General features: G+C 34.7%; 1 protein-coding gene across 40 annotated transcripts in view; it reads right to left on the bottom strand.

Moving 5' to 3' along the window:
* Positions 1–1,310: 1,310 nt before the first annotated feature.
* Positions 1,311–13,003, bottom strand: part of BAZ2B (bromodomain adjacent to zinc finger domain 2B) — a 421,280-nt gene continuing 409,587 nt past the window's right edge. For 38 of the 40 annotated variants that reach the window (XM_069577387.1, XM_069577390.1, XM_069577393.1 and 35 more), the window contains 3 exons: positions 7,227–7,489; positions 6,842–6,985; positions 1,311–3,696 (listed from right to left, as the gene is read on the bottom strand). In XM_069577387.1, the coding sequence (XP_069433488.1) occupies positions 3,543–3,696; positions 6,842–6,985; positions 7,227–7,489 (561 nt within the window). In that variant the 3' untranslated portion in view covers positions 1,311–3,542. Of the gene's footprint in view, positions 3,697–6,841; positions 6,986–7,226; positions 7,490–13,003 lie in introns of those variants that run through there. The other 2 variants (XM_069577394.1, XM_069577395.1) reach the window with 1 other exon arrangement.

The raw sequence follows: 13,003 nt of genomic DNA, 5'->3' as shown, positions 1-13,003 counted from the left end.
GTTTCCTTGTGTTGTATTTTTTATGTCATATTCCTGTGGAAGAAAAATTTCAATTCTCTTAAAATACCTCTCTTACCTCCTTGTTGGAATGAAATTCGCCCCCCCCCCACCCCCTTTTCTTTTGTTGGCCTTGCTGTGCAGCATTTAGGATCTTAGTTTCTCAACCAGGATCAAAGTCTTAACCACTTGGACTACCAGAGCAGTTCCTGGAATGAAATTCTCTTAACAGAACACAAACTTCTTTCATTTCTCAAATGCAAATAACCTTGAGAGATACCCTTTAACAATACAATTTATACAAAAGAGTAAGTCATTGACATCAGATTTCTTTGTTAAGGATGTGTTTCATGGGAGACTAAATGAACAGGATTTTAAATTTCTTGAAAAGGTATCGAAGTGGAGAAATGGAAAAGAGAAGGAGCACTGCTGCTGCTGCTAAGTCACTTCAGTCGTGTCGACTCTGTGGGACCCCATAGAGGGCAGCCCACCAGGCTCCCCCGTCCCTGGGATTCTCCAGGCAAGAACACTGGAGTGGGTTGCCATTTCCTCCTCCAATGCAGGCAAGTGAAAAGTGAAAGTGAAGGTGAAGTCGTGTCCAACTCTTAGCGACCCCATGGACTGCAGCCTACCAGGCTTCTCCGTCCACGGGATTTTCCAGGCAAGAGTACCTGAGTGGGTTGCCATTGCCTTCTATGAGAAGGAGCACAGAGGGTGCATTTAAGTATCGATGACAGATCAAATCCCTCATAATTTTGATTAAAACTAGTGCTTTTAACAAAGTTCCTTTTAGGATTGAAGTAAGAAAAAGAGATCACCTTCCATTTATGGTAATCTAGTTTATTTTTAGTTCAAGGTACACTGATAAATACATTTTCAATTTTGTTTAATTTTCACCATGGTTAACAACTAAATATATTAATTTACTCTCTAGGTGTTGTTTCAAACTGATGACTACTTTTGGGGTTTAGCAGTAGTGGATTGATTGGTTTATCCTTAGGATAAATCAAAATCTAAACTTGAGGGCAGGTCAGTTTTTTATCATTTATAGAGCAATCAGGACTAAAATGGAGAAGGTTCAGGTTAAAGCCTAATTTATCTTAGTGAAAGACGTGTGTACTGTAACAATTTTTCCAGAGATCAATTGTGGCCCTTTGGGGAACACAGCCACTACTGCTGGTATTACAGAACAGCTGTTTCTTCTGAGTAACAACAGAAGCTACCAGTCCAAAGTAGACAATATTCACCAAGCTTTCTTTTTTATAGGAATATCTTATTTTTAAAAGAATATTACCACTCTTGAAAAATTCTTCTTTGTGTGAGTGTATTTTATTTTTCATTTGTCCCTCGGACATCAGACGCATTAATATCAAGCCCTTATATGCCATCTAATATAAAGTAATATAAGCACATATGATCTTTAAGCATGTATGATCCCTTAGGCAAAACACTCCCATGAAGACAACTCCCCATGGAGCATCTTGGCAGCCAATTCTATAAACACAAAAACCACACACTTAATTCAAAGCCCCACCTTGTTCTGTTCCACATGGTATTTTTGATTGAGCACCAACTCCTTAAGGCATCATTGTAATATTTGGTTAACAGTAACTGACATATTTACATAATAACAGCTGATTTTCATATAAGCCTTCACAAACAATCTAGGAATTTTAGAAAATACTCTGTGGCTATGAAGCATTTTAAAGTTTAATATTTCTTCAAAACTCTTCTATTCTCCCTGCACTATTTATTAAAGGCCCTGTACTGAGGACATTATCTAAGGATCACTTCTCCGCTAGACTGTAAGCTCCATGAAAGCAGGGCCTATGCCTATCTTGTTCATTGATGATTCCTAAGACCCCAGTAAGGCATTTAATCATATTTCATAAACACTTGAACTTGTACCTCATGACTTATTAGATGAATTTATATGATCAGTTTTTCTTGACAACTGGATTGTATGTTTACAGTAGAGACATTTCACCTATCAGAACAAGACCTTAAAAAATATTCTAACCTTTTCATATGGCAAGTGTGAAATAAACAATAAAACGTGGTCCAGAGAGGTTCATAGACTAATGAAAGTCACATTACATAAGACCACCTTCCTCCACCCCACCCAATGTTCTGCTGCTCCTCCTTTATGATTCCGTAAAAAACATTACATTAACTAGTTTTTTTCAAATATTTCCAAGTTCATTAAGAAAAACTAAAAAAGCTAGTTTGTAAAAGTTTTTATTGTATCCGTGCCACACATAGTAGTGAAAAATAACACTCCTAAAAAAAAGAATGCTACCTTTTCCACAACATTTTATTTTAAATAAAACTTCAAGTACTCTTACATAGGTACAAAAAAATTCTGATCTATTTGCCTCCAACAGGCCACCACAACACACAGTAGATAAAACACAGTGGTTACAAATGTCTTGTAAATTTATTTCTGAGGCAAGGCAAATGGGAGGGAAATGTTTCTATGAAAAAATACTGTGTGTATAGGAAATTGTCACAATTTTATTCCACATGGATACAAATGATTATACTTTAATTTAGGCCCTGGTGGCTTAAAATTATATAACAAAATAGAAAAAATGGAAAACTAATATCCCCTACACCCTGTTTCAAAGGCAGGCACTACCAAGATCCAGGAGACGCCACAGTGTTGGTAGAGGATAATTACTGTACAAGCTGTATAGCTATAATTACCTTCAGACTAAAATAAAATGCTACAATCCTTCTAAGGCATAAACAATAATGTCTGCAAACAATATATACACATAATACATATTTAAAACAAGACTTAATATAAACAATAATGAACAGTATATACATGGCAATTTTTCTTCACTGTTTTGAAATACAATTTAACTACACAAGAGATGCAGCAACATATATATATATATATACGTATATATATATAAATGTACTTGTAACTCTACAGCAAAGTTTATTTTTGGTGCTTTTATAGCACATCAGTGTAAACAGTTTAACTTGGCTTTGTTTTATATTTTAAAACATTCCTTGTTGTATTTTCAAGATTTAAAGCAATTTTTCTAGTTCTTCCTTTTCACAGAAAACGAAGATTCTGGATGTGGTTTAATCATAAATAATTCATAAAATTAAATACATTCACTAAAAAATAAACTACAAAGTAAAAAAATGAAAAATAGATATTTATTGAGAGGGAAAGAACCATTTCCCATGTTAGAGCTCTGGTGTTGAATATTCAGTGCGATTTGATATATTTTAATTGCTATTGCACTATAACACCCTTTCCTTTGAAAATTCTTTGGGTGTGCTTCCCTGTTCTACCTAAATTAGCTGATAAATCACACAAACCCATAACCAAGGGCCTTGGTTGTTGTAGGAGTGAAGCCTTTAAAAATGGTATCATTCTTCTGATACTTTTTTTTTTTGTGATACTTATTTTAAGGGAAAAGAAGTCATTATGTATGTGCCTTGCACATGTGTGTAAATACAGTTCACATTGCTGGTCTCATTCATCCTTATTTAAAAGGGAAAAAAAAGAAAAGATTATTATAACTTCAGCTCACTTTGAAAGTATCTGTCCACTTTTTTTCAAAATACTTTCTCATACTGTGGCCAGCTCTGCCTATATCAGAATCATCTTCATTAAATGTTTCACAGTTGTCAAAAACAAGCCTGACATCTAGAGCAAAAGTTTCAAGGTTTGGATACCTGGAAGAAAACACACGATTAGAGATTGCTTTTGTAGGCTGGCTTCACTCTGCAGACAAAGAAAGAGGTAATAAAAGATAAAATGTAAAACTGAAAGCAAAAAGAAAAAAGTAGGGTAACTGCTTTTAAACTGTTATAAAACAAATTATACCATCTTATAAATGGGACATTTAAAAAACTGCATGTATTCTGAATGTATAGAATTTAAGCCAGGTTAAATGCAGAACAGACTTCTCTTGAAGATCACGATATATTTCAACAAACTAACATTTTTCTTACATCCAAATTCCTGTTCAACCTGTATCACAATTCTGTTACTGGATTCATTCCAACTGATGTATTAACTCTGACCAACTGTATCACGTGCAGTGCCCTACTATTCACGTTCAAAAACATTTAGCTGCAGTAAAAATAACATAAATGCTTCCGATGCACTACGAACATGACACCTGCCCGGTAGCTTTTACATGCATCTCAGGGTTGGTCCCTCTGTTTAAACCTTGCTCCTTTCCCATTTTTCTTCTCTCTTCAGATACAAAACAAGCAAAAAAAGCACGTGCTATCTCTTCACTGGAGATAACATTAGGAACTGCCTTTCAATGAAAAGCACTCAGTGCTTTCTTTGGTAGGATAACCCCAGTTCTCTTTCCCTGTAAGAACCCAGAGAAGAGAACTGAAAGGTGCATGAATATGCCTAAACTTATTAGTAAAGGAGTAGTGCCTTTCAAGCCAACCCAAGCCAAAGCAATAGTATACTAATTGGATACTAAAATAATTTACCCATTAGAAATACATATGGAGCACACACTGAAGCTCTGAGACCTGGTAAAAGTGGAATTATTTATTTGATGAAATACCTTGTACAGTCTTTTCACTTCTACCTTCTAATTAGTGCAACAATGAAAGAGAAAAATTTCTTTATCTGTAATGAGTTCACAGAGCTGTCAGCCCTATGTAACCTCATCTATTTTCCAGTTCTTCTAGGAATTATTATTTTTTAAATTGAGGTGAAATTCACATAACATCAAATTAACCATTTAAAGTAGATACTTCAGGGATTTCGCACACTCAAAACATTGTACTACCTAGGTTCCAGAACACTGTCATCGCCCCAAAAGGAACCTCTTAATACTCTATCCCTTCCTATCCCTAGACCCTGGCAACCATCAACCCTTCCTTTTGTCTCTATACATTTACCTATTCTGGATATTTTACATAAATGCAATCAGATAACATGTGTGGGAATAATTTTTATAAAATATTTTAAAGTTACCTTGAGAAATATTTCTCTCTTTATACTGTTCCTTACTATAAGAAAAGGTTAATGATTAATACTAGGGAGACATATCCAGGAGAAAATTCTAGGTGAGATTCAAGAGAAATAAGTGCAATTCCCACATCTGGGCCCTTCTTTTCTGAAAGGAAGGGGCAGCCTATGGAACCCAGAAAGATTCATTACAGTAAGGCACTTACTTCCTCCCCTCTGTTCTCTAAGTTTTTTTAGTTTAAAAATTGAAATATATATTATATGAGTTTGAGTCCCCACTCATTAATTTGGGTTTAATAAAACAACTCAAAGTTGGAAGAGCCTGCATTCTCTGAATTTTCCCTCCCTATGGCTGACATCACAAACAAGATTATAAAGAACGGCTTCTCTCTGCTTGCCTCTGCTTTGACCTCCTGCATTCACCAGGACCCATTCTCAAGAAGGAGCTTTGATTTTGCAGATCTTCTGGTAATTCTGTGTTAATATATAAGCCTATTTATTTTGAGGTTTAGGTTCATCCTCTATCCAGGAACTGGAGAATTATGGAAGGTAAAGTCAGGAATTAAACATGGGAAGGTTTTCCTGCATAAGTTTCTGTCCTGGTCATGATGACTATAAAGTCCATGCTACCCTTCTTAAAGTCTGAGTATTTTGATAGAGAAAGCAAAAGAACTAGTTCATATATAGATAGAAGTTTCTGCTATTTGGATTGTCTTAGAATCAATAGTTTTAATGTTTTCTGAGTCAGAGCTGGTCCCTTTGGAAATAAAAAAAAATAATAAAGTGAAATGGATATAATTCTTTAAAAAATGGAAAGTTCAGCCTCCAGAGAAATAAACTAGTCATTTGGTCAATCTTGTAAATAATTTGATACGTATAAGACAGTCACTGATCTTTATGAGTTAAGTTCTATGCAACTCTTCTAAATTGAGTGTAGATTATAGGCTATAGAGATTTTAACCAAAAGCACATCTAGGAAGAATATGATAATGCAATTGAATATATTTTATCGTTTTTTAAAATATAAATTTCCTTCTTTCTCCATATTTTTTAATGACTTTGCTTGAAGTGATGGGCATAGCCTATATACTAAGCTAAATTGGTATGGAGGATTAAAGGGAGCAGGCAGCATGGAGAATGTAGACGCACAGCTCCTGGCCATTGATACGAAGAGTGCTTTTGTGTGGGCTTGTTTTGCAAGTGAACAGCCTTACTCTTATGGCTCCAAAATGTCTAGAACTAGTGTCCAATGTCCAGACCAACTAAATGCCACTATCTAACAGCTGCTACTCTGGCAGAAGTCTGAGGCAATCTAGCAAAGATCATTAACTGTGGCCAGAAGTCATTTTGCTCTTTGGATAGGATCACAAAGATAACAGGGTAGAGAAGGGCAGATGATAATATTCTTCCACATTTAATAAACACATTTTCAGTGTTCTCCAACAACCCACAATAAGGCTTTTAATATTTAACATTTCCAGTGATCTTCTATCTCTCCACTGTAATAATCTGAAAATTATTACAGGGTAAATTTTCATTAAAGCCACACGAGATAGTGTCAATGTTCCACTGATATACAATACAAGCTCTAGGTAACATGTTATTTACTTTGGAGGTTTTCTTGATACTTTTCCTTACCTTCCAGGCTGGGTTTAGTGCCCTTCCAATGTCAGAAAGCTTTATTGCACAGCTTTTAAAATATTTTAATAATTTTAATTGATTTGTCTTACATACTCTGCTACCCTGCCCAAACATACATACCCCTCCAAAGGCAGAGCCTATGTCTTTGTTGTTAATTAATGTATTTTTGGCTCACTAGAAAAGTACCCAGCATATACCAAGCATTCAATGGATATTGAACTGAAATGATTTACTTACTGTCCACTACTTAATTTCTCTCTAATTGTGGAAAAATCCATAGGCTTCTTAATAACTTTCTTATAACCAGGAACAAGTTTCAAGTTTACAGGAAGTAGAAAAGGCCATGCATCCTCATGAGTTTCCATTTCAGTAAGGATCATACTAAAGAAAATAATGTCTGAAATCAGTATCTATGCTTTAGAAACATCTGTTTTTATTAAAAATTTAGCTTTCCAATCTTTCAAGTAAAAAATACAAATTAATTTCTTTAAAAATATACACTATAGACTTTGATTTCCTATTTATACAAACTGTCAAAAAGTTGTCTTACTATAGTAGGTGATTTCTAAGCAAATAAAATGGGAAGCTGCAAATATATAATACATGAGAACTGAAATAATACCTGCAAAGAGCTAGGTCCTTGGAGTCCTCTCTTTTGGGTTTCTTAACAGAAGTAAAACTTTCTTGCTGTGGTACATTAATAGAGCTGTTTTCCTCCATTTTTCTTTTTTTCAGGTCTTTGACTCCTCTTTTCAGTGAACTGCTTGTTGATGCAGAGTCTTCATCTTCAGTATCCCCTGTTAAAGTCACTTTCTTGCCTTTCTTTGACTCACTTTTTTTTCCTTTGACATGCAGTTTTTTGATTTTTAGGGTCTGACCACTTGCCTTTAATTTAAAAAATAAGGAAATGAGGTGTAAGAAAAATAACTGTTGAGAGGCCTTTTATTATTTTATGTTATGAAAGTGTGACAGGGCAAACAAAAAGAATATTATCTGATCTAGAAGGTTGATAATTTCAAGAGGATCTATGAATTTTTTTTCTCCTATGAGGCAAAAAATCTAATAAAGCATGAACAATGTATTTTAGGAGTTCGTAAAATCTGATGATGTTGATCCCATGGTAATCAATCTTTGGTACTACAGAACTTAGCACTGTTTCTTAGTCTAGGTCACTAACAGCATGACTTTAAAGATACAAAGTACTACTTTTTTGAGTACAATATAATTAACAACAAAGATGATTATAAACAAAAATACAGATCTTATTTATTAATAAGCAAGTTAAAGAGATAATTTAAAAGCTAGACCAAAACAAGGAAAATAGCTCATGAAGTGTTAAACAGAGAAGTCCTTTGTAAGTAATCAAATACACTGGAAATTGATACTTCTTTCTACTAATAGATAAAGAAAAAAGGCATTTTCTACAAGGATAGAGTTCCACAAAGTTGTGGTTACCAGGTGTGAACAAAGCAGAGGCGAAGGAGGAGAAAAAAATGTTGATATTTGAGGAAAACAATACAGAATTAGTATAAAAGAGATTATATTAGGAATCAAACAACATGAATTGTAGCTATGGCTCTGTCAGTTACTAGCTATGGAACTTCGCACAAAAATATCTTTGAGTCCCCATTGTCTCACTTGTGAAATAAAAAAGACATGCCACACAATTGGTAAAGTCATTCTAGCTCTAAAATTGTATGAAAACAAAACAAAGGTCAACATGACCTTATGCAGTCTAACCACAATTTGCAGGCAGCACACTGATATAATGATTAAGTTCCTTCCTACCCCTCAATTTAGAAATAGGGAAATAAATCTGTATTTTCAGACTTAACTGTTACAATAAATATAATAGATCATTGACGAATATTAGTGCAAAGATACTGGTAATGTATGGCTTTAGTTTTAATTTTCCAGGATAGTTTGTCCTCTTTTAGAAAACGATATCCTCTCTTAACCAGAAAATTAAGAAATCATAGACTTAAAACTTTAGATCAGATATCAATCTAGTGATAGTTCAAAGCTAGATGTATTCTTGGAATGAATTTGGCTAAAAAACATTTTTGTGGATTATTTCGTATCAATTTCTTTGAGATTTTCAGGACCTCTTCTACCATTATTTTGAAAAATAGCTTTTAATCAAGCAATTAAAAGTATCTGGTTCTCTATTGGTAAGATAAAAGTATAATTAAAGAGATATTTTAATTGGCTAAAATAATAAGACAAACCATAAATCTAACACCTTTCCCATACCATATCAAAGAATCACTACCTCTTGAAACTGGAATAAAATTAAAATGTTTTACTAAGTCTCTTCTGCATTTAGTTTATTAATTTTTATTCACTAAAATCTGATTATTTTGAGTTTTAACATTATGCCCTGAAAGTTTTCAGCACTAGAAAAACAGAACGAGAAAGCTTTAATTCATGAGGAAAAGATCTGTTTAATGAAGATTAAGTTAGACTGAGTAACTGTGTTACTTAAAAAGAGAAAAAGGTCAGGAATAATTTCTAGTTCCTATGTGAACTAAAATATTACTTGGGATCATATTCTAACAAATTAATACTCATAGTAAGAAAACATGAAATTTAAATCCACAGAAATAAAAGACTCTTGTGATGTTTTAAAAAGACAATGGAGCCTCTCTATTTCTTTGATAAATGATGTTTATCACGCTTACCTCGCTGGATTATGCACACACATATACTTTTACAAGCAGCTTTTATACAGAGCCTCTATTTACCAGATGTCTGTGTTCTTGCACAGACTCCCCACCTTCCCCACCCTTTCTATCTTATTGGAGTCCAAATCTAAAGAGAAACTTTAGTAAGTCTTAATTAATCAGAATCTATCAGATTACATACATACAAGGGCTTATTTCTGTTATGTTTGTGTAATTATATATCAGAAGTTGTGAACTGGTGGTTCACAGACTATAAACAGCCCACAGAATGTGTTGCGGTTTGGCTCATAATGCTTATATAAATTCTGAATTTGTTGCCAATATTTAATATTTGCGAGAATATGCATAAAATCCATAATCTTAAAATACTAGTCGATCCTGGAACACTGGGCCCACATGTCTACATGATAACAATTTGCCAGAGTTGAGTGATGACTGTTACATAAAAATAGGGGCACGACTTGACTTTCCTATTTGCTATAGTCCTGCCTGACGCTTTTGTGTTATTTGGCTTTTTAGGCACTGGAATTTAGAATTTCTTATTTGTGTATGTGATTGTGTATAAATACGTATATATACACATACAAGTCTCTAATTCTGTGACAGAGAGAATATATATATATATATCTTTAATATAGTGTATGTATGTGTGTGTGTATATAAATATATATACACGTTGGTATGAAAACACACATATACACAGAGTAAAAACAGTCACAATGATGTATGCAGAAATAGCTATTTGAGAGCAAATTGTATAGTATAAATAATTGAAAATAACTGAATTACTGGAAAGATTTTTAAAACCTTAACTCAAAAAATCTATCCATCTATCTATCTATCTATCTATCTATCTATCTATCTATCAATCTATATCAAAATTAAATGGTTATAGTACTTCTATTGCTATAAGAAGCATGGGCTTCCTGGTGGATCAGATGGTAAAGAATTTTTCTGGAATGCAGGAGACCTGGGTTCAATCCCTGGGTCAGGAAGATCCCATGGAGAACGGAATGGCTACTCACTCCAGTACTCTTGCCTGGAGAGTGCCATGGACAGAGGAGCCTGGCGGGGTTGCGAAGAGTTGGACATGACTGGGTGACTAACATCTAATACATCATTTTTAAAAAACAATAGCAAGGGAATTCCCTGGTGGTCCAATGGTTAAGACTGCTTTCTCTGCTGTGGGCCTGGGTGCAATCTTTGGCTGGGGAACTAAGATTCCACAAGCCTCACAGCATGGCCAAGAAACAAACAAAAAACCCCAAAGCAAAACAGGGTAGAGACTTAGAAAGCTGCATTTACATAGAAGTACTTGGATAGGATTACAGACCTCTAGTCTGGTACTGAAATGACAGACACCAGAATGCTAATTTAAGCAAACTGACAGAAAACAAAACATCCTATAGTCTACCAGATGGTACCCCCAGGCCTGAAAACACTGATTTGTTAGTAAGTCACAAAGTAGTGGAGAAACTTTCTTTAACTTGACAGTTTGAAACTAAAAGATAATTTATGTACAACCAGTGAAGATTATTATTAAACTATATTTAACTCTACATGACAAAAATGATAAAGCAATGAGAAATAAAAAAGCAATTATTAGTGAATACCATGCCATGTGAGACTTCTACTATTTTGTAAATATAAAATATATAAATATAAAATATAATAAAGTATGAATATAAATATATCACAGAATTTTTTGAAGTTATAAAAACCTTCAAACACACAAGCATATCTGATCCTCACAAATCCCCACAAAGCAGATACTATTCCATTTTATAGATATAACTTTAAAGAAAAGTAATATTTATAGATCTGGGAGGTGAGAAAAACCAGCAAAGGAGACTGAAAAGGAGCAAAGTCAGGAAGAACACCAGATGAGTATGGTATCCTAGAAGACAAGTGAAGACAGGATATCAAGGAGGAGGGAAAGTTCCACTTTATCAAATGTAAATATTAAGTTAGATGATCTGAGCGGTAGTCACTGGACTGAGCAACGTGGAAATCATTTGTGGGCACTAGAAGAGCAATTTTGGAGACGTCGTGGAGGTAAAAATATGACTGGAATGAGTTTAAGAGTAAATCGGAAGAGAGAAATTGGAGAGAACCATAACAAAACTTTTCAGCAAAGGGAAGGGGAGAAATTGGGGAAGTGGATCAAGAGAGAGGTGAGGCTAAAAGAGAGTTTTTGTTTAGCTTTTATAAGATGGGAGAAATCGTATCATGTTAGTAGTCTGATGAGAAAGAACCCAGTGCAGAAGTAGAAACTGATGATGCAGTTTCCTCATTCTCCTAAGGAGGTGAGATGGGGATGGGATCTGAAGCACAAGTTGGGTAATTGGCTTAGTTAGGGGCACAAGCAGTTCATGGCAACAGGATGGAAGGTAGAGGATGCTAGCCCAGATACAGAAAGTATGGTAGGTGTGATGGATTCTTGTGATATTTTCTCCTGATGGCTTCTATTTGCATAGTGAAATGAGAGTAACATCATCAGCTGAGACTGAAACTAGAGGAGACAGTAAATTATCAGGCACCATTAAAGGCCCTCTTAGCCTTAAATTTAAAAGGCTGGGTGTTTTCTCCAGTCACATCAAGACACCTTTGTATCTGAATATTAAGTTACTAGAGAAGTCAGAGAATTGGATTAACCAGAATGATGGTTTTACCAAGTGAGAGAGAGGAACAGAAGCTAAGGGTGGATGCTGTGATTATAGGAGCAAAAAGAAGACATGAAGTGGAGAGGGACAGTGGGAAGGTCTTAAGATAAATAAACTGAAGGTCCTGATGAGATCAAAGAATTATTGGAGTAGGAGTGCTAGAGAGAGTGAATGGGAAAGAAAGGAGGCAGTGGATAGATGGACATTTGAAACTGAGTTTATGAAGAGGTGGCAGTTACTGGTAATAATAAGTCAAGAGATTAAACATGGAAGAGAGTGAGACAAAGAAAACCTAACAGTGACTCTGGGCCTCAATACATTCTAACCCTTTCACACTTACATTGTAACTCTAAAACTCCTCTCTTTCTACTTTATCATATTGCTTCTCCTTAATCAATTAGGATGACAGTTAATAGATTTCCAATTTATATGTGACTGGAAAGTGACTTTCCAGGTGGTGCTAGTGGTAAAGAATGCCTGCCAATGCAGGAGACATAAGAGACATGGGTTCAATTCCTGGGTTGGAAAGATCCCCTGGAGGAGGGTATGGCAACCCACTCTGGTATTCTTGCCTGGAGAATCCCATGGACAGAGGAGATTGGTGGACTGCAGTCCACAGGGTCGCACAGAGTTGGACATGATTGAAGCAACTTAGCACACACACGGAAAGTGACTTAAAATACATATGCTTAATACCATATGACCAAGCAATTCTACTGTTAGGTATATAACCAAAAAAAGTGGAAACATATTCATACAAACACTTGTATATGACTATCTCTAGCAGCATTACTGATAAAAGTCAAAATGTAGAAACAATGCAAAAATCTATCAACTGAACAGATAAACAAAATGTAGTCTATCCATATAATGAAATATCATCTGACTTTAAAATGAAGTGCTGAAACATATATGAACCTTGAAGATATTATGCTAAGTGAAAGAAAAAGGCCACATATTATATGATTTAATATATCTGTAATGACCAGAATTGGCAAATTCATAGAGATAGGAAATATATTGGTTGCCAAAGGCTGATAAGGGGAATTGGA

Source organism: Ovis canadensis, chromosome 2 (genome assembly GCF_042477335.2).
Source record: "Ovis canadensis isolate MfBH-ARS-UI-01 breed Bighorn chromosome 2, ARS-UI_OviCan_v2, whole genome shotgun sequence".
Classification (NCBI taxonomy): domain Eukaryota; kingdom Metazoa; phylum Chordata; class Mammalia; order Artiodactyla; family Bovidae; genus Ovis; species Ovis canadensis.
The sequence above is the reverse complement of the archived record's forward strand: the minus strand, read 5'-3'. Positions and strand labels throughout refer to the sequence as shown.